The sequence below is a fragment of the Bison bison genome, unplaced genomic scaffold (genome assembly GCF_000754665.1).
Source record: "Bison bison bison isolate TAMUID 2011002044 unplaced genomic scaffold, Bison_UMD1.0 scf7180017864259, whole genome shotgun sequence".
In the NCBI taxonomy this organism is placed as follows: Eukaryota; Metazoa; Chordata; class Mammalia; order Artiodactyla; family Bovidae; genus Bison; species Bison bison.
Genome location: NW_011494831.1, coordinates 2,124,638 through 2,146,246, shown reverse-complemented (window position 1 = coordinate 2,146,246; position 21,609 = coordinate 2,124,638). Strand labels below are relative to the sequence as shown.

At 38.3% G+C, this 21,609-nt stretch overlaps 1 protein-coding gene across 1 annotated transcript in view; it reads left to right on the top strand.

Moving 5' to 3' along the window:
- Positions 1–21,609, top strand: part of FSIP1 (fibrous sheath interacting protein 1) — a 209,658-nt gene that overhangs the window by 35,185 nt on the left and 152,864 nt on the right. The window contains exons 6-9 of the mRNA XM_010847930.1: positions 8,810–8,908; positions 11,188–11,312; positions 12,778–12,888; positions 21,178–21,336. Coding sequence (XP_010846232.1) covers positions 8,810–8,908; positions 11,188–11,312; positions 12,778–12,888; positions 21,178–21,336 — 494 coding nt within the window. The remainder of the gene's footprint in view (positions 1–8,809; positions 8,909–11,187; positions 11,313–12,777; positions 12,889–21,177; positions 21,337–21,609) is intronic.

Genomic DNA, 21,609 nt, shown 5'->3' with positions numbered 1-21,609 from the left:
ATCTCTTTCAGAATTTTCCACAGTTTATTGTGATCCACACAGTCAAAGGCTTTGGCATAGTCAATAAAGCAGAAATAGATGTTTGTCTGGAACTCTTGCTTTTTCGATGATCCAGTGGATGTTGGCAATTTGATCTCTGGTTATTATTAACTAAAGTCCATACTTTATTCAGATGTTTAGTTTTTACCTAATGTCCTTTTCCTATTCCAAAATCCCATTCAGGATACCACATTACATTTAGTCCTCATGTCTCCTTAAGCTACTCTGGGCTATGCACTTTCTCAAACTTTCTTGTTTTTGTTGACCTTGGCCGTTTTGAGGAATACTGGTCAGGTATTTTGTAGAATTTCTGGCAGTTGTGACTTATGTCATGGTTTTCACATGATTATATTTGTGTTGTATGTTCTTGGGAGGAAGACCACAGAGTTAAAGTGCCATTTTCATCACATCACATTGTATTACCAGTATAACATTACTGTTGATATTAACTTTGGTCACCTGGCTAAGAAAGTATTGATATTTGTCAGATTTCTCTACTGTAAATTTTCCCAATATTTCCCTTTGTCCTTACTATCTTCTTTGGAAGAAAGTTACTATGCACATCTCATACTTAAGGAGTGCGGATGTTATGTGTCACTTCTTTGATGGCAGAGAATTCACATAAATTATTGTGAATTATTCAGTGTGGGAATACAGATTCATTCTCCCATTCATCTAGTCTCCCTATTTATTTATATGCTGCTGCTTAGTCGCTTCAGTCATGTCCGACTGTGTGCGACCCCATAGATGGCAGCCTACGAGGCTCCCCCGTCCCTGGGATTCTCCAGGCAAGAACACTGGAGTGGGTTGCCATTTCCTTCTCCAATGCATGAAAGTAAAAAGTGAAAGTGAAGACGCTCAGTTGTATCCGACTCTTAGCGACCCCATGGACTGCAGCCTACCAGGCTCCTCCGTCCATGGGATTTTCCAGGCAAGAGTACTGGAGTGGGGTGCCATTGCCTTCTTCTTATATCACTATAGATGTGGATATTTGTTTTCTACTTTGGGTTATAATCCAATACTGCTTTGTTTTATTGCTCCAGTGTTTCCCACGTTTGGCCATTGGGCGCTCATTCAGTTGGCTTTTGTGCCCCTTTGTCGTATTTCCTCCATTGTGAGTTTTGTTGTTGTTGTGTGCACTCCCTTACTCTCTGCCACTGTAAGATGCTTCAGATTCGTCTTCTATATTTCCTACGTAAGTCCTAGAAAATCAGCTCTTTCTCCAAGAAGCCCTGGTTCCTCCCATTGGAGAATGATATTAGAAACCAGATCTAGATGCTTGATCAACTTGTGGCTATTGGGGAGTTGTTGCTTCTGAGAAAGAAAGTATTTGTGTGTATGCTAACCTGTTATACACATATCTGTAAATATTTCTATGTATAACCATCTCTCTCTATATTAAGCTAAATATAGGTTCATATTGATGTCTCTGACTTTATTACCACATGGATCATTCTTGACTTTTCCTCTTGCTCGTGTATAACCTACATTCCAACAGTGAAAAACCTGGTTCTCACCATCGGCCATCTATTTAGTTAATTGTTCAATTCTGCTGTACGTGTGTAGTGATATCAGAATTTTTGAGGACATAACCTAATCAACTGGAGTAAAAAGCTCAGATGCAATTTCTATTGCCTCTAGTCTTGCAGACTCTATTCATTTCCAGTTTACTTAAAAAGTGAGCATTCTTCCCTCCATCCTCTTCAGTGAAATTAATTAATTAATTAGAAGATTGTTTTTCTTTTTTTTAACCAAATTCTGTATTTTGTCCTGGGATTTTATTACATCCTAAATAATCTTTTGATAGTTTGCGTACATTAAGGTTCACTTTCTGTGCTGTGAAGCTACAGGTTTCCAAGAATGTGCAGTGTCATGTAATCACTGTTATGGTATCATACAGAATAGGTTTACCACCCTTAAAGATCCCCTGGGTGAATCCCCATTCAACCTGCCCATCTTCCTCCAAACCCCTAGCCACCACTGATCTTTTTACTGTCTTTCTAGTTTTACCTTTTCCAAATGTTGTAAAGTTGGAATCACTCTGTAAGTAGCCTTTTCAGATTGGGTTCTTTAATTTAGCAGTATACAGTTAAGATTCATCCATATCTTTTTGTGATTTGATAGCTAATTTCTTTTTGTCACTAAATAGCATTTCATTCTATGGACAATATCACTGTTTTTCTCTTCATCTATTGAATGGTATCTTGATTGTGTCCAGTTTTTGATGATTATAAATAAAGCTTCTTAAACATTCGTGTGCAGGTTTTTGTGTGGACATAAAATTTCCATTTTGTGGGTTAAATATCTAGGAGCAGGACTGTTAAATCATATGATAAATGTCTAGCTTTGAAAGAAACTGCCTGTCTTCCATATTGACTGTACCATTTGCATTCCCACCAGCAAAAATGAAAGTTCCTGTTGTTTTGCATCCTTGCCAGGAATTGGTATTGTCACGTTTTTGGATTTTATCCATTCTTATAGGTGTTTATTGGTATCTCATTGTTTTAATTTGCATTTATATTTCTGTAATGGCAAACTATGTTCAGCATCTTTTCAGGTGTTTATTTGCCGTATCTATATTTTCTTTAGTGAGTTGTCTGTTTTCTTATGGTTGAGTTTTCAGAGTTCTTTGTCTATTTTGGATGCAGGTCCTTTATGTGATATGTGTTCTGCAAGTATTTTCTGTCAGCCTGTGGCTTGTCTTTTCTGCAGGGCAGAAGTTTTTAATATTAATAAAGTTTAAATTATCAATTTTTACTTTCATGGATCATACTTGTGGTGGTGTTTATAAAAACTCATCACTAAACTGAAATTCACATAGATTTTTATCCTATTTTTATAGTTTTGCATTTTACATTTGGGTTATAATCCAGTTTGATTTCATTTTTGTGAAAAATGTAAGGTCTATGTCTGGCTCCTTTTTTTTTTTTTTTGCATGTGAACATTCAGTTGTTCCAGTACCATTTGTTAAAGAGATTATCCTCTTGCTATTCGGAAGTCTTGCTCTTTTAAGATAAGTTGAAAGGATGACCCTATATGTGAGACAGCAGAAGAGACACAGACGTATAGAACAGTCTTTTGGACTCTGTGGGAGAAGGCAAGGGTGGGATGATCTGAGAGAATAGCATTGAAACATGTATATTATTATATGTGAAACAGATCGCCAGTCCAGGTTTGATGCATGAGACAGGGTGCTCAGGGCTGGTGCACTGGGATGACCCAGAGGGATGGAATGGGGAGGGAGGTGAGAGGGGGGTTCAGGATGGGGAACACATGTACACCCATGGCTGATTCATGTCAATGTATGGCAAAAACCACTACAATACCGTAAAGTAAATAGCCTCCAATTAAAATAAATAAATTTAAAAAAATAAAAAAATAAAAAGCAGGCATTACTTTGCCAACAAAGGTCTGTCTAGTCAAAGCTATGGTTTTTCCAGTAGTCATGTATGGCTGTGAGAGTTGGAGTGTAAAGAAAGCTCAGTGCTGAAGAACTGATGTTTTCAAACTGTGGTGATGAAGAAGACTCTTGAGAGTCTCTTGGACTGCAAAGAGATCCAACTAGTCAGTAAAGGAAATCAACTCAGAATATTCATTGGAAGGACTGATGCTGAGGCTGAAGCTCCAATACTTTGGTCACCTAATGTGAAAAGCCTACTCATTAGAAAAGACCCTGATACTGGGAAAGATTGAAGGCAGGAGGAGAATGGTACAACAGAGGACGAGATGGTTGGATGGCATCACTGACCAATGGACATGTGTTTGAGTAAGCTCCGGGAGTTGGTGATGGACAGGAAAGCCTAGCGTGCTGCAGTCCATGGGGTTGCAAAGAGTCAGGCAAGACTGAGCAACTGAACAACAACAAATCACAGTTATAGGCTCAGAATAATGCTAGGCTCAGAATAGTTCTCAAGGAGGAGTATTAAGCCACAAAAATCGAGCTCCATTTATCTGTATGACTCTGAGTAAATTACTTTGCCTCTCTGAGCCTGATTTACCTCATCTGTAAATGGAGGTAATGCTACTCTGTATTGTGGTAATGCTATGAATGTTCAGCAAAATAATGGATGTAAAGGAGACAGTCACTAAATAATAAATAAATAAAGATAAGTTGAGTAGGCTTTTCTGGGTCTGTTTCTGAACCCTCCGTTCTGTTGCAGTGGTCTTTGTGGCTGCTCTTTTACCAGTACCATGCCACTTTGATAGCAGTGAGTGTTTTCTCTTTTTAAAATTATACTCGAGGATTTGTCTTTTTATACTTTTGTAAATCAATTTTGAATTTCTTTGTTAACTCTAGCGATTATCTTGATTATTTCTTTTCTTGAACTTGTTTTCTCTTCAGTTAAATTAATTTCTTCATTTAAATTAGTTAAGTTCTTTTTATTTTCTCTTAAAATCTGTGTCTGCTAGGGCTGCCATTAAAGAAATACCACAGACTGAGTGGCTTAAAGAGCAGAAGTTAATTTTCTTACAGTTTTGGAGACTATACGTTTAAGGTCAAGGTACTGGAAAACTCATTTTTGGTGAGCTCGCTTCCTGGCTTATGGACCTTCTCACTGTGTCCTCACGTGGCCTGTTCTTGGGGCCCAGGGGGAGAAGAGGTGAGGGTGAAGACACCTCTGGTATCTGTTCCTCTCCTTGTAAGGACACCAGTTCTACTGGGTTAGAACCCTACCTAATAATCTCATTTAACTTTAATCTCCTTAAAGTACAGCCACACTAGGGGTTAGGGCTTCAACATATGAATTTTGGGGGCATAGAGTTCAGTCCCTAACAATGTGATAAAGGCATCATTGCTATGAATTTTTTTCTAAATATAGACTTAGCTCTATACTGCATTCTTTCTTATGTGTCATTATCATTATTCTCTACATGTTGTTACTGTACTCTTATTTCCTCATTGACCTTATAGTTAATTAGAAAATGGTGCTTTTCCTTTGTTCTCCAGAATCTTTTATAAGCCCTCTGCTTTAAAAGCCAATATAGAAATCTGTAATACTGTGGGCATTGTTTTGATATTTTGAGTTTATTGAACTTTTCTCTGTAGTCTAACAGGGTGGTTCTTAATTGCATGGGACATTTGGATGTGTGCATTTAAAAAAATATTTGTTTTTATTTATTTAATTTTATTTATTTGACTGTGCCAAGTTTTAGTTGCAGCATGTGGGCTCCAGCTCCCCATCTGGGGATTGAACCCAGGCCCCCTGCACTGGGGGCACGCAGCCCCGGCCACTGGACCACAGCGAAGTCCCTGGCTGTGTGCATTTTTGGCTGGTGTCATGATGTGCGCTGGGAAGGGGTCTGTTTCTAATTCTTAGGGGAAAGCAAGCACTCCTGGTTCTCGTCCATGCTCCAGGCCAGCCATGCAATTGTATGTCATATGTTTCTGTGCATGTGTGTGTGTATTAGGAGTAGGGGAGAGAATGAAAAAGAGATAGGGAAAAAGAAAGGGTGACTATATCATGCCCTGCCTCCCTTAAAACGTGCCCCACTGCCATTGGTGCTTTGGAGCATCAGGAGTAGGTGTGAGCCCTGTGAGTGGAGTCTCCTAGAATTCCAGGTGTTCAGTGAGGCAGAGCCCCCTGTGCTCTGGTTTCCCCATTTTCTTTGATGATCTCAACCTAACTCCAGGATTTCACCTCCAAAAGGGTGAGTTCCAGGGAGCAGTCTCACTTGTGAGTCACTTGTGTCTACTCTAAACTCATCCCAGTGATGTTCTTCTAGGTCTTTCCCATTGTCTGGGATGGGCTTTCTTCCCTAGGTGACAGGAAGCAACTTAAATCAACCCTCCAATCTTCCTCTTTCAAGACTCGTATTGAAATTTGTAAAACACTGTAGAATTTAATGAATCTTTCATTCAATAAAAAATTAATAAAAAAATTGTGCTCAACCCTTGATCTCTGAAGGAAGATTTCTTTTTTCCCTTTAGCTAAATGTTTGTAGTGAGGACATTTGAAAAACTACCTATTAACTTTTAATTTTGATATAATTTCAGATTGAAAGTCTCAAAAGTATGAAGAATTCGCAAATACCCTTTACTCAGATTTTCCATGTACTAGCATCTTACCATATCTTCTGTCTTCTTCTCTACAGATGGACACACACACAAATCAGGAAATTAGTATTGATACAATACTATGATCCAATCAACAGGCTTTATTCATGGTTCACCGGTTGTCCCACTTAAATCCTTCTACCAAAAGAAAATTCAAGCCCTTTCATTGCATTTAATTGTCATGTCTCTTTAGTCATTCTTTGTATTTTATGACATTGGCATTTTTGAAGGCTATAGGTCTGTTATTTTGTAGATAGTTGCTCAGTTTGGGTTTGTTTATGTTTCCACATATTGGGTTCAGGTTATGTATTTTTGGCAGAAACCCCATAGAAGTGGTACTGTATTCTCAATGAATCATAACAGGAAGTGTGTGATGTCGATTGTTCCATCGCTGGTGATGTTAACTTTGATCATTTGGTTAAGGTGGTGTCTGCTAGGTTTCTCCACTGTAAAGTTACAGTTTTCCTTTTTGCACTGGCTAAATTATCTTGTGGGAGGATACTTTGGGGCTGTTATCCTGTTATTCATTAATTTCTACCTGAGTCAGTTATTATTATGGTGTTTATCAAATCATTATTTTCTAATTCCATCATTTTTTCTACATGAATTAGATTTTTTGGTTTGCTTTTTACTATAAGGAAGAGCTTTCTAATGAAGGACTTTTGTAATTTAGAAAATGCTTTTTTCCTCTTAAGAAGTTGAGTTTCTACAGTTGAATATCTTTCTTTTACAACTGTTGTCTTTTAAACTCAAGGCTAAGCTATGAGACCTTTGTGTTAGGGCTGTACCCTGCTGCTGCTGCTGCTGCTAAGTCGCTTCAGTCGTGTCCGACTCTGTGCGACCCCATAGATGGCAGCCCACCAGGCCCTGCCATACCTGGGATTCTCCAGGCAAGAACACTGGAGTGGGTTGCCATTGCCTTCTCTGAGGGCTGTACCCTAGCTGTACCAATTCTGTCTGAGGCAATTATATCCTGAGACTATGCATGAAGAGCCATAGGGTCACATGAATGATTTCAGCTAAGAAAAACTCCTTGGTTTAAAACCTTCAGTATCACCTTGCTATAATAGTTTTTTGATTTGCAGGTTTTCATATTTTTATGTCTCTATAGGTACTTTAGTATAAAATTAAGTGAAACTGCTATTAAAGAGGAATTATGTGATCAAAAATATATTACCACTTTGGATATATGATGCAACTTAAACCAATAACAGAATGTTGCCAAATTGCTGACTTGCTGTATGCTTCAATGAATATTTAAGAACCCTAATAACAATGGTTGCAAAAAAATTAAAGTTTGAAAAGAACTTCAAAACTTTTTGCCTGCTAAGTAGCTTACCTGTCTTCTTGTAAGGCTTATACCACTAATTTGCTAGATTAACCCATCAAACAATGAACAAGGATTATGGTTGTACTGTCAGTCCTGGTGATGCGACGCTACATTATTATGAATTCCAAATTAGGGAATTTGAATTGATGAATTTGTTTTTACTATCAGAAGTTGTATGTTTTGAATTTGTTGGTGTTTGTGTCATGGTGAATGTATCTTGCCCATATCATCTCCAAGCAGGTGCTTGAATCAGGTTTGTTTCAGAGGTAGGTGGTGAATCCTCTAATATCTTCAAGACATGCCATGTTTTCTTAAGCAAAAACATTTCTGGGCCACAGCCTGACAGATTCTTTCATGTTAAGGCAAAGTGATATTTATTTATGTTAGCTGTTTCTTGTAAATATACGTTGTCTAAATTAGCTTAATGGAACATAAGACAAATTAAATTAAACAAAAAGAGTTAAACACAGTTTCTTAAATTTTTATGTGTAGTATCCCAAGAGAATCAAAAAAAGGAAAGCTAACTGCCAAGTGTCTCTCCAGTTTTCTCTCAAACACATTCTGTTATTTTAATAACGGCTCATATATCTGAAATCTCACCTTGTGGATCTAAAATAAGGAGTAGAAACACAAAGTTATTCAGTGTGCATGTTCTCTGTTTTATGAATGTTAGAATTTGGTATATTATATCCAGGTAATTCATGTGATATTTTAGCACACCCTGGTGCATACTTCTTGCACAGAAGTTCTACGGAAACTGTTGACTGGCTTTGATTTCTCGGTTTCAGTGGCTCATGTGTACAAAGATGATTATCATTTCTATCTGAAAGTGACATTGTCTTAAGAAACGTGTAGAGGAAGTTGAGGAATATTGCAGAGGACATTATTAGATCTTATCTGTTTTTTAAAAACAACTGTCCACATAAACGATTCCTTATTTATTTTGTATGTATTGAACAAATGCTTTTTAAAAATTCATTTGTTTTTAATTGAAGGGTAATTGCTTTACAATATTATGTTGGTTTCTGCCATATAATAGCATGAAGCAGCCATAGGTTCCCTTCCTCTTGAACCTCCCTCTGACCTCCCACCCCATCCCACCCCTCTAGGTTGTTATAGAGCCCCAGTTTTAGTTCCCTGAGTCATACAGCAAATTCCCACTGGCTGTCTGTCTTACATATGGCAGTGTATATATTTTTTCCATGTTACTCTCTCCATTTGTCCCACCTTCTTCTCCCCCTACTGCTGCCCCATGTCCATAAGTCTGTTCTCCATATCTGCATCTCCATTGCTGCCCTACAAATGCAATCATCAGTACCGTCTTTCTAGATTCCATATATATATGTTAACATATGATATTGAACAAATGATGTTTAAATCACTAGATCCTTCTTGTAACAAGCATGAAGATACCTTTTTCTCCGTGTTTCACACTCAAGTTCCACCAGAAAACTATGAAAATCATATACAGAATGTCAAACAAGGTATGTGATTTTATATATTGTCACAAGAAGATACTAGCTATATATACAAATATTCACAGATGAAATGATTTGATGTGATTTAATTCAGTGGTGAGGGGAAGTAGGTGAGGTTCTAGATGAAACAGGATTAGTCACGAGTTAATCATTATTGAAGTTAGTTGTTGAGGGTTCATTATAATAGTCGTCTTTAGAACATTTGAAATTTTGTATAATAAACAGTTAAATCTGGCTGCTAGTGATGGAAATCTAGTTTAAGTGAAAAAGAAAATTTATGAAAAGAATCCTCCTGGTAGATAGCTTCTTTGATTCCTAAGATCATATCCTTTCGCTAGTCATTGAGAGGGTGATTCAATTCCATAATCCTAGAGAAGAGACCAACTGATCCATCTTGGGTTAGGTGCCCACCCTTGGTCCAACCAATTCATCCAACCTAGCAAAAGCTGGGGTTACTACCGGGACATGGCAACTTCTACCCTGGATCACTCCCAGGATGGAGAGGAGAAGAGGACATTTCTAGGCAGATAGTTTTTACCAGACTATCTAAGATTTTTTCCTACAATGTATTAAAAGTGTATTTTAAAGAAACTATTATAAATGTAGACAAAGATGCATTTAATTTGATTTATTTTATTTTTTTATTTTTAAAAATTAGTTTAATTGGATGATAATTACAATATTGTGATGGTTTTTGTCATACATCAACATGAATAAAAGTTTTATATGTATAATGTAACAGTATATAACACTTTGTATAATTTGATTTATTTTAATGTGTTGTTTAAGAGAATATGAAACTTCAGCTGAATGAATAAACTTCAGATTTCAGTTAAAAAGACTATATACAACTTGGATTATGGGAAAGAGTTATATATTTTATATCTAAGAAGGCCACTCACCAAAAAAATAACTCATACTTTAACTATTGGTGTTTGTAAGTCACTCAGTCATGTCCAACTCTATACGACCCCATGGACTGCCTCCAGGCTCCTCTGTCACTGGGGTTTTCCAGGCAAGAATACTGGAATGGGTTGCCATTTCCTTCTCCAAGGGATCTTCCTGACCCAGGGATCGAACCCAGGTCTCCCACATTGCAGGCAGATTCTTTACCATCTGAGACACCAGATTGATTAAAGAATGAACTCTCAGTTATAAAGCGTAGATTTTTTTTTTTTTTTTTTGCTTAGAAATGTGTAACTTAAATTTGAGTAAAACTTTGTTGTTGTTGTTTTTTTACTCAAATTTATTTTAGTCTGAAAAGAAATTAAATTCAGAGATCTAACACTTTTTATTGGTCTTTCCAACTAGTGTAATTAAAATTTATTCTTTAACTATTAAATTTGTACTGAATCTTTGCTAATGAGCCACAAAACACCAATTGACTAGCTCCCTGAATCCTTTTTATTGAGGTTACCTCTCATAAAACAAAGATAACTTTTAAGTAAGCCTGTCTGCACTGAGCTACTGGCTAGTGTTTTTTTTTTTTTTCTCTAGTACTTTAATACGGCAGTTTATCCTGTTTTGTAAGGTGGACTCTATTTGTCATTTAGGAAGACTCTTTTTATGCATATTTTTAGAGCTTTAATGAAGGATTCGCATGGTCTTTTAAAAAATGCTTTAAATGTGACTACAGTGAAACCAAGATATTTTATAAAGGGGATAAGAGGCCACAAGTATTTTTCTTGCTCTTGTCTTGAGCACTCAGGGTCTGAACAATTGACGCTGATGCAAAGCTCTTCAAAGGTTGAGAAAAACTGACAAACTGAGATGGGCTTTAGGGGTTTGTGCAGATAGGACGAGGGACATCCAGAACACTTATGCCCCGACCTGGCTTAAAAAACAGGTTTGAACAAGAAGTTTATTTTTCTAAGATGATAGCGAATCAGTGAGTAGTAGGTAATGGTTCTAGTCTTTAGAGTAAGTTTTATGTCATATAAATACTAAAATAAAATACATGTTAAAATTCTCATGACATCAGCGATTTCTCCTTCATGTATATTGCTTGAAGTTCTTTTCATATCTCCCATGATTCCAAAGAAATCAACAGCAAGAAGTTTGACACATGATAATAACAAAAGTTTTATGAGAACTTCATTGTAAATTATGGTAGCACATTTATCTTTTTAAGAATAAATGTTTGTGTGTCTTAAGTTTCTGATCTGAAATTTAGGACCTTTTCTACGTGTGTTTATTTCTTATATGTTTCAATATATGCTTAAGGTAAATTCTGGCATAATGGACAATTATAATTCTGAAAAAATTTTGAACTTTTTTATTATTAGATTCTACCTATGATGTGGAAAGAAATGAGTCAATGATCAAAGCAGAAAATAAACCTTTCTCAAATACAGAAAAGATTGAACTCAGGGGTAAACACAGCCAGGATTTTATTAAGCGAAACATTGAGGTATGTACCTAGAAATTTAGAAGCCAGAATGTGGGACTAAATGAGTTGCAAAAATGGAGATAGCTATGTTCGTTGTCTTAAAAAAAATTTTTTTTGACCATGATACATGTATATGTAATTGAAGCAATTTATATAACTGTAAGAGAAGTTTTATGAACCAATGCTTAATTTCACTATTTTCACTCCATCCTAGCCTATTCTATCTCATCCTACCCTCTTAAAAATTGCTAGCTGCAACTTAATACATTTGTTTCATTGCCCAGAAATGAATCTGGTTCCTGCAATTTGAAAAACATTTATTTAAATAATAGTTTTATATACTGTTTCCCAGATTTTAAATTGCATATTAATAAAATTGGTTTTCTTTAAAGTAATGGGACTGATTTTATGGTTGGTGCATTTAGAAATTTGAGTGGAAAATGCTCTTGGCAGAGGTGGAGAGGTCAACTGGTTGTCTGCCTACTGGCCCTGCCTCTCCTCTCCCAGCTCCTGGAGCAGCCTGTTGTTTGTCTCTTGCTTTGATTAGCTCACTGATATAGAGGCTTAACTTGGTTTTAAAGGCTGTGCAGTCTGACTTGGTTTGTCCTCCAGGCAGACTTAGACTAACCAAGGGCATAAGGACTCCTGTATTCGACCAGAATGTGAAATAATTTATAGCAAGAAATAAAAGTATGGTGAACAGAAGGTTCATGGCAAGCCACTCAGGCAGTTAAGTCACTAGAAAGCTACATTGATAAGTGTGATGTTTTAAGAGGAGAGAGTTAAGTAATTCTTCATAGTTCAAGCCTGATGTTTTCCACAATTAGCATGTCTTTTCCAGGGAGACTGGATTCATGGGTCAGCCTGCCACTGCCAGGACTGGCCTCTGGGACTCCTGACTTTTATGTGCTCCATGTTCCTATGATCTGAAAGAAACCTTTGCCAGCTTGCTCTTTTTGCACTGGCTCATTGTTTGTTGACTTAATGTATAATTTTCCAAGAGCAGTAGGGTTTTCCCCACATCCAAGTTCTTGCTGACACAGATAGCAGTTCCACCATAGATTTTCCTTTTTCCTTTTATCAATAGTAACTGAATCCTATTTAAACTCCTGATGTGATAGTCTTGAAACTTAAAAGCCGTTTCATTTAGTGGATATATATCACATAGAAAGTGGTAAGATTCCTCCCAAATGTCTCAGCAAGTATGTTGCATTTGATACATTTAATATAAAGAGAGGTTTGCAAACTGCCCATGTTTTATTTTTTATATAAAATGTTTGTTGAGATGGTTGAATATCTTTGCTTGGATAATGGAGCTCTTCCAAAATTTAGAATAAAACAAAATTACCCAGCAAATGAAAATGCCTAATATAACAAATTTTGCCTTAGTGAATCTGTATTGTAGAAGCCTCAGATTCCATTTTAATTTTTCCTGAACTATGAGTTGCTTTGAGTATTTAATATTTTCTTTTGATACATTCTGTAGTTGGCCAAGAATTCAGGAAAACCTGTGGTTATGATTGACAGAGAAAAGGAAAAGCTGGTTGAACTTTTGAAGGACTTAGACGATAGTGATTCAGGGCTGTCCAGTTCTGAGGTAAGTAAACTCTGATATTCTACAGGCTCCACATGTCTTAATTTTTATTTTTAAAATCATATTGTTGATCAAATAGCAAAAATTGCAGTAATTTTTCAAATTATGAGGCAGTATTTTTAACTTAAAAAAATCCTGTTTTACAATTTTATTTTTATCGAAATTTTCCAATTTATTCTTGTTGATTCATTATTGACTCTCTTATGGCATTATAAGAGTGGCCTACACGTTGGTTTTCACAATAATACCCTCTGCCTGTGATGTGACGGGCTTGCTCATTGATGACATAGAGATATGTTTCTCTGGATCCTTTTTTTTGGACATTTCTTATTATCCCTAAACCAATTCCACATAATTTCAGTGTAATCTTTAGTAATCCTTAAGAGCACCATCCAGCTCCTGTCCAGGTAATGTTGGGTATTCAGTTCCCTGAAGAGTCTGGGGCAAGCACAGGCTGAGTCTGAGGAGTGAAATCCATGGTGTGAATGTGAGTATTTACAGGGCCTGGGCAGGTCACGTGAGTAACGCAGGCTCAGCATTTGCACTTGTTTGCATACTAAACTTCTAGCTCTATTCTTACTTCCACAAAGAAATACATTGTCCTGTGTTCCTTGAAACTCTTAGCGCTGTCATCTAATTTTTATTCTCCTGTGTTTAATAGAGATAATACGGTGACTGCTGCTGACACCCTGGAGCAGCCTTTTACCTAGCACATCTGCGCATCCATCCCCTGCTGTGACTCCTTCTCTGGAGAATTGTCCTGGGCCAAATGGGAGCTGACCAGTCCAGGAGAGGATGGCACCCGCCCCCCCCGACCCCGCCCGGCCCCTTTGTTTCCTCACCTTGAAATAGGATGAGCTGTGTGCTGCAGTTTGTCCTCCAGAGCTTCCCCAGGGGTCAGTCGGTCTTCAGCTGAGACAACACCCTTGTCTGGCTTTGTTCCCTTGTTCCTAGCCTGCTTTCCTCACACCTCTAATCCTGAAAGCACTCTTCCGCTAAGTCACTTAAACAGGAATCTCTGCCTCAGGTTCTGGGTCTAGGGAACCCAGCCTAAGACATGTAGGTTCAGAGGGCAGTTTTAGCTCTGGCTAAAAAGCAGTGCATGTGCAGCAATACCTGGGCCAGTATGCCAGTCAGTGGCTGCTGCTGCCTAGAAATCCCTGCCCAGGGCTGCCTGGATCCTCCAATTTGTCAAGAGAAACTAGAAATTCAGATTAAAAAAAAACCAATTCTCTATAATTCCCACTCCAAGAAAGGCTGGTGTATATTCCTCCAGGTTATGTATTCACAGCTGACACTGTGTTCTGGCGAAATGGAAAATGGATCTGCAGACACTGGAGGTGGTTTAGGAGAGTGGTTGAGTGCTGGCTTTGGCAGACTGGCTAGAAAGCAGGATCTGTCACTTCCCAGTTCTGTCACCTTAGAAAGTTAGGTCTTCTCAGCTCAGTTTCTCCTGGACAGAAATCTAAAATGGTCTCACTGGACTAGGATCAGAGTGTTGGCAGTGGGCTGCTTTCCTTTCTAGAGGTTCTTCAATAATTAATTAATTTCTAAAATCTTACGTCTTAACAGGGCAGGATCTTTGGTATGCTTTGATTTCCCTCTTCTCCCATTTCTCTAGAATGCATTGAAATCACTTGGAATTTTAGTTCCAGGATGTTATAAGTTTTCCTTTTCAGGATGTTATAAGTTTTCCTTTTAAAAATAGTATGCTTCTTATATTTCAGGAATCTTTCTCAACAGTAGCCACATTTTAAAACCGCCTTATTACCTGTGTATTTAAACTCAACTAATTGTTTATTGGGGCTTCTCTGATGGCTCAGTGGTAAAGAATTGGCTGCAATGGAGGAGAGGCAGGAGTTGTGAGTTTGATCCCTGGGTCAGGAAGATCCCCTGGAGGAGGAAATGGCAACCCATTGCAATATTCTTGCCTGGAAAATCCCATGGAAAGAGGAGCCTGGTGGGCTACAGTCCATGAGGTCAAAATCATTTTTCCTGAGTTATTTTTCTGGAATTAAAAGAATTCCCCTAAATATGATGGTGTGTAGATAATTTTTGAGTGTTTGCATATTCAAAAATTAATTCTTCTCCCACTTGAAAAGTGAAAGTGAAGTCTCTCAGTCGTGTCCAACTCTTTGTGACCCCGTGGACTGTAGCCCACCAGGCTCCGCTGTCCATGGGATTCTCCAGGCAAGAATACTGGAGTGGGTTGCCATTTCCTTCTCCAGGGGATCTTCCCAACCCAGGGATCCAACCCGGGTCTCCTGCATTGCTGGCAGATGCTTTAACTGCTGAGCTACCAGGGAAGCCCATATCTCCCCCTTGAATGATGGCTTCAAATGGTAGCTTTAAATGGTGTTAACTAAATTCTAGATGTAAAATCCTTTCTGGAAGCTTGTAGGATTTTTCTCTTTATTTTTGAGTTCACCAATTTTGTCAGAACTTATTTGTGTACATCTTTAAAAATATTTTTGTTCTTGCATGGCATCTTGTATGTAGGCACTTTTTACATGAAGGTTCAATTTTTTCATCTGTTCAGAAAATTATCTTCTGTTATTTCTTCTCTTCTGTCATCTCTTTTTCTTTCCTTTTGGGCTTCCTATAAAGTGGGTATCAGGTGGGAATGGGATTAACTGCAAGTCACAGAAAACTTTAAAAACCATGACTTAAATAAGAAACTTACTTTTTTTTTTTTTTGTGACAAGAAATCCAAGTGTAAGTAGCTAGTGTCTTTTGATCTTCTTGACTCATGGTCTTAATGTGTTTTTGTTTCTCAGCATGCAAGATGACTGCTATATCTGTAGATAATGTGTAAATTTTCCAGGCAGAAAGAAAGGGGGAAAGGAAAGGGTAAAAGAGATACCTCTGAAGCTTTGCCTTTTCGCTTGGGAAGCTGTGGTCTCCCCATGACTTCCACCTGCACCTCACCGGCCAAGCTAAGACTGCACATGGTCCTTCATTTCATACAGCTGTGCAGTCAAGACCGGGGATCCAAGGATTTTACTTCTTGTTTTTTTTAGCAGAGAAAGGTGAAGGAGGAGGACATTGGAAAAGGGGACCAGGTCAGTCTATGTACCAAGCCCATACATGGGTATAGAATCTCCTCCAGGATCTCTCCTCCAGGCCTTCAAGTATTTTTCTTATAATCTTTATCCTTTTTGTCCTTTTGCTCATCTACATTCATTTTACAGTTTTCTGAGTTGAATTTCAAACATCTCTATTTTGCTTACTTTGCTTGTGCAGCCCTCTTTTGAGATTGTTGCTATTTTTACAGTTATTATTATTTTTTAAACTAATATTTGCTGAAAGTTCTTTCTGCAAGTCCTCTGAGGAGAAGGTGTCCTTTTTTATTATCTGATGTGGGAGATATTTTATATGGAGATTCTATGATGCCGGATAGGTGGTGACACATGATGGAATAGAGATCAGAGGAGGAAGACGTGGATGTGGCAGGAAGGGACTGCCACTTTGAGGAAGGGATTGATCTATCTATTGTTTCCTGAAACGGTACCAGACTTCTTGCCATGCTTCGGATTTGCTGTATTCTTTCAAGTATCTGTATGTCCTTTTGGAGTGCTCTGCCACTTCACCTCTGACAAATCCAACATAAAGATGACTAACATGGTAATTATGTTTGAATTCCTCAGAACTCATGCCTGCTGGTTGTTCCTTACAGTGGCATGTTTCATTGCATGGATGTAATGTTCTCTTCAGTTTGTCTAGGATACTTTGAATTTGTTAAAGATTTTTCCCTGTGTTGGGAACTCACAACTACTAATGACTTTCCCCAAAGCCGGAAGCCTCTGCTGTCACCCTTCCCAGCAAAATGGGTTTTGCATCAGATCTTAAATTCCTCACATCTAAATCAATACTAGACGGGTGAATCTGATTGTAGACCCTCATTCTGGCCTGAATCCTAGCTGTAAAGCAGGTGGTGAAAAGCATTTTCTGGGTTCTGTCTTAGGGAGGCGAGATTCCTACACATTGCAAGTGTAGGCAGAAACACGTACATCATCTGCTGCTGCTGCTGCTAAGTCACTTCAGTCGTGTCCGACTCTGTGCGACCCCACAGACGGCAGCCCACCAGGCTCCTCTGTCCCTGGGATTCTCCAGGCAAGAACACTGGAGTGGGTTGCCATTTCCTCCTCCAATGCATGAAAGTGAAAAGTCAAAGTGAACTTGCTCAGGCGTGTCCGACTCTTAGCAACCCCATGGACTGCAGCCTACCAGGCTCCTCCGTCCATGGGATTTTCCAGGCAAGAGTACTGCAGTGGGGTGCCATTGCCTTCTCCAACATCATCTACTACATGTTACATACCTGTATGCAGGTCAAGAAGCAACAGTTAGAACCGGATGTGGAACAATGGACTGGTTCCAAATTGGGAAAGGAGTACATCAAGTCTGTATATTGTCACCCTGCTTATTTAATTTATTTGCAGAGTACATCATTCGAAATGCTGGGCTGGATGAAGTGCAAGCTGGAATCAAGATTTCCAGGGGAAATATCAATAACCACAGATACCCAGATGATACCACCCTTAAGGCAGAAAGCAAAGAGGAACTAAAGAGTCTCTTGATGAAGGTGAAAGAGGAGAGTGAAAAAGCTGGCTTAAAACTCAATGTTCAAAAAATGAAGATTATGGCATCCATCACTTCATGACAAATAGATGGGGAAACAATGGAAACAGTGACAAACTTTATTTTCTTGGGCTCTAAAATCACTGTGGATGGTGACTGCAGCCATCAAATTAAAAGATGCTTGCTCCTTGAAAGAAAAGCTATGACCAACCTAGACAGTGAATTAGAAAAGCAGAGACATTACTTTGCTGACAAAGGTCCGTATAGTCAAAGTTATGGTTTTTCCAGTAGTCGTGTACAATGTAAGTGCTGGATGATAAAAAAGGCTGAGCGCTGAAGAATTGATGCTTTTGGACTGTGGTGCTGGAGAAGACTCTTCAGGGCCCCTTGGACAGCACAGAGATCAAACCAGTCAATCTTGAAGGAAATCAACACTGAATATTCATTGGAAGGACTGATGCTGAAGCTGAAGGTGCAGTACTTTGGCCAGCTAATGAGAGGAGCCAACTCATTAGAAAAGACCCTGATGCTGGGAAAGATTGAAGGCAGGAGGAGAAGGGGACAACAGAGGATGAAATGGTTGGAGGGCATCACCAACTCAATGGACATATCTGTGATCAAACTTTGGGAGATGGTAAAGGACAGGGAAGTCTGGCGTGCTGCAGTCCATGGGGTTGCAGAGTCAGACATGACAGAGCGACTGAGCAACAACACACAATTTCCTTCTATTACAGTATAAAACATGAAACATATCAATTTCTGCTGCACTTAGTTGAACAGTTTCTTTTACTTCAGTGTCATTTAAAAAGAATTCCATTCAAACAAGAATTTAAAATTTATTAACCAATATTTAATCATTGATTCCATAGTTTTTATTTTGTGTGTGTGTCAGATTCTCATTTCTCTTAGGTCATACAGTATTTATATCACTTTTACTTAGGAAAAAAGATCAGAATTTATTTATGACTAATTAAATTTTTTATAATTATGTATAATTTTCATATGCCAACTTGCAAGTATATTTTAAATGTTTATTGCTATAGTATATCTTATATGGATATAGTATAATCTCACTTTCTCCCTATTTTCAGACTTTTTGAAATTATCCTTTATTATAAGTAACAAGGCAAAAAAATTCAGTGTTTTGGGTTGCCAGAAATGGAGGCAAATTTTGGTTAAAAAGGGAGAAAATGAATTTTTTGGGAGACTTGGGTACCTCAAAGGTACAGTGGAAAGTTTGAAGGACCAAGTTTGTAAACCAGGCAGAAATCAAGCAAATGGCCAGAAAAAATAGACAGAAAGATGGCCCTAGAAACTCCTCAGAAGCAGGCTGGTTCAGGGTTGCACTGCAGCCGCCAGACGCCAGACACCCATGCTAGCGAGCACTGCCGCCGCCTTCCCTGCTCCAACACTGGCTCCTTGCTGCTGTTGCTGTCGCGGTTAATCTCTTCCCACCTTCCTGGCATCTTTGAATCTCTCTCTCCCTCAACAGTCTAAGTCCAGGCAGGGTGTTTACTTCCAATTGACTGAATCTAGTTCATTTGCTTGTCTTCTTGATGTCATTGGGTAGGGAGAAGGAGTGTCTGGTGGGGACCTGTTCCCTAGAGAGGCTTATGCAGTATTAGTGTCACTGAAGCAGGAACGGAGATAGGATGCTGGGGCTAGGGAGAGACACATGTTAAGTCTTTCTGCATAAGTTTTTGCATGTACTTTTTCTGGTTACCACTTAGGGATTGATCCTTGGTTTTAGAGTCATGAAACCAAAGGGCATGAAATTCTCATGCTTCCTTGCCCTCCATCTGCCCCTTTGTTGTTAGTGTTCTTCATGGGTCTTCTGTCTTCACGCTTCTCTTTGTGACCTCACCCATTCCCATGCTCTGAGGGTTTGAATCACTATAGAATTATGGGTGAGTCCAAAATACTTATTTCCAAGTCTCTATCTTGAACTTCAGACAAACATATTTAACTATCTGACATAATCTGTGGATATCCTAGGGATATCTGTGAATATTGAAAGGCCCCAAACAGAATTCATTATCATTTGCCTCCTTAAACCTACTGTGTGTCTGGATATTCCTTATTTTGATCCATATGACCACTATCCCCCTAGTTGATAAAAATCAGAAATTTGGTTTTTATTCTTGATTCATACTCCTCCCTCATTCTTCCATCAAATTATTTCCAGATTCTGTACATTCTGCTTCCTAAGTATCTCTGGAATTGGTTCTGTGTTCTGCATTCCTAGGAAATGTTCCAAGTTCAGACAGTCATCACTTTTCTTTTAGATTGTGGCTTTTGCTTCTTAACTGGATTTTCTGCCTACCATCTCACCCTCACCAGCTCCAGTTTTAAAGTGCACAGCTAATTGTGTTGTTTCTCTAAGATGTTACTAAGATTGATTATTTCCTTTAGGAAGCCTTCTCCAAACGCTTTTTCTCCTTGCTCTTTCCGGTTCAGAGAGGCTAGTTGACCCTCCCTGATCCCCGTGGAGCCCTGGATTTACCAATACTTTTCACACCTTGTTAAAATCTTTGCTGTCAAGGGACTGAGAACTCCTAAAGGCAGGAATGTGTGAGATTCATATTGAATCACTAGTGCCCAGTATAAGGCCTCCCCACAGTAGGGGATTTAAAAAATTTTTTTAATCTATTTTTTAATTGAAGGATAATTGCTTTACAGAATTTTGTTATTTTCTGCCAAACATCAACATGAATCAACCATAGGTATACATATGTCCAGTAGGGGATTTTTGAATGAAATATTATGAATGGCTTTTAACCTGTGAAGAAACTAAAATTGAGATTGACACATATACATTGTTGATACTATGTATAAAATAGATAACTAATGAGAACATACCATATAGAGCAAAGAACTCTACTTAATGCTCGGTTGTGACCTGAATGGGAAGGAAATCCAAAGGGGGGGATATAGGTATCAGTTCAGTTCAGTTCAGTTGCTCAGTCGTGTCCAACTCTTTGCGACCCCATGAATCACAGCACACCAGGCCTCTCTGTCCATCACCAACTCCCGGAGTTCACTCAATCTCATGTCCATCGAGTTGGTGATGCCATCCAGCCATCTCATCCTCTGTCATCCCCTTCTCCTCCTGCCCCCAATCCCTCCCAGCATCAGCGTCTTTTCCAATGAGTCAACTCTTCGCATGAGGTGGCCAAAGTACACATATACATATATTCATTTTGCTGTACAGTGGAAAACAATACAACATTGTAAAGCAACTATACTCTGATAAAAATTAATTTACAAAACTAAAAATAAAAAAGAGAAACTGATGTTGGTTGAATGGCCAGTTGTGATCTTGAAACCCAAACAACTGAGTTTATAGACTCAATTACTTTTCAGGGACAAATTTTGAAAATAACATGTCCACTATAGTGTAAACATGATTTCTTCCTATTCAACAAACCACTTTTCCAGAGTGGAGAAATATGGATATTATGAGACTCAGACTTTGAGGCTAAGAGATTTATTCCATAGTGGGAAAACCCTGCAAAATATAAGAATATGCAGACTTGGCAGATAATGAAACCTTAAACTATTTAATTTTTTCTTGTACTATCCCAAGTTAATTCTATTTTTTTAATTTAAAATTTTTATTTGTTTTTGTGAGGAGCATTGATGTGGCTGTTTGAAAGGTATATTTTGGGAAAAATGTAGTGTGAGAATGACCTGGTGACCCTTGTTTCCTTTTAGGGAGGTCAGTGTGGCTGGCTGGTCCCAGGAGAAGGATACACACTTGCAGTCACCCAGCATCAGCAGCTTGCTGAAATTGATACAAAACTCCAAGAACTTTCTGCCACCTACCCAACAATTTTCAGCTCTTCTCCAAGACCAGAACATCAGAATGATAAGGTATATTTGATTCAAGAGCCTATAGATTTCAGGTTTGTATGTACCTACGCTAGTTCACATCGTTTGACAATCTTCTTGTTAACTAAAGAGATTTCTTCCCAGTTGCTTTTCCCATGACTATAATTGTAGTGATAGTGATTTCCACAGCAGTGTGTATTTTCCCTGGCTGACTTTCTGTTCATTGTTCTTTCAGTTGATAATTTGCTAGGATGGGGTTACTGAGGAAATATTTATTTTAATATCTTTATGACTTAAGCTAATTCTTGATCATGA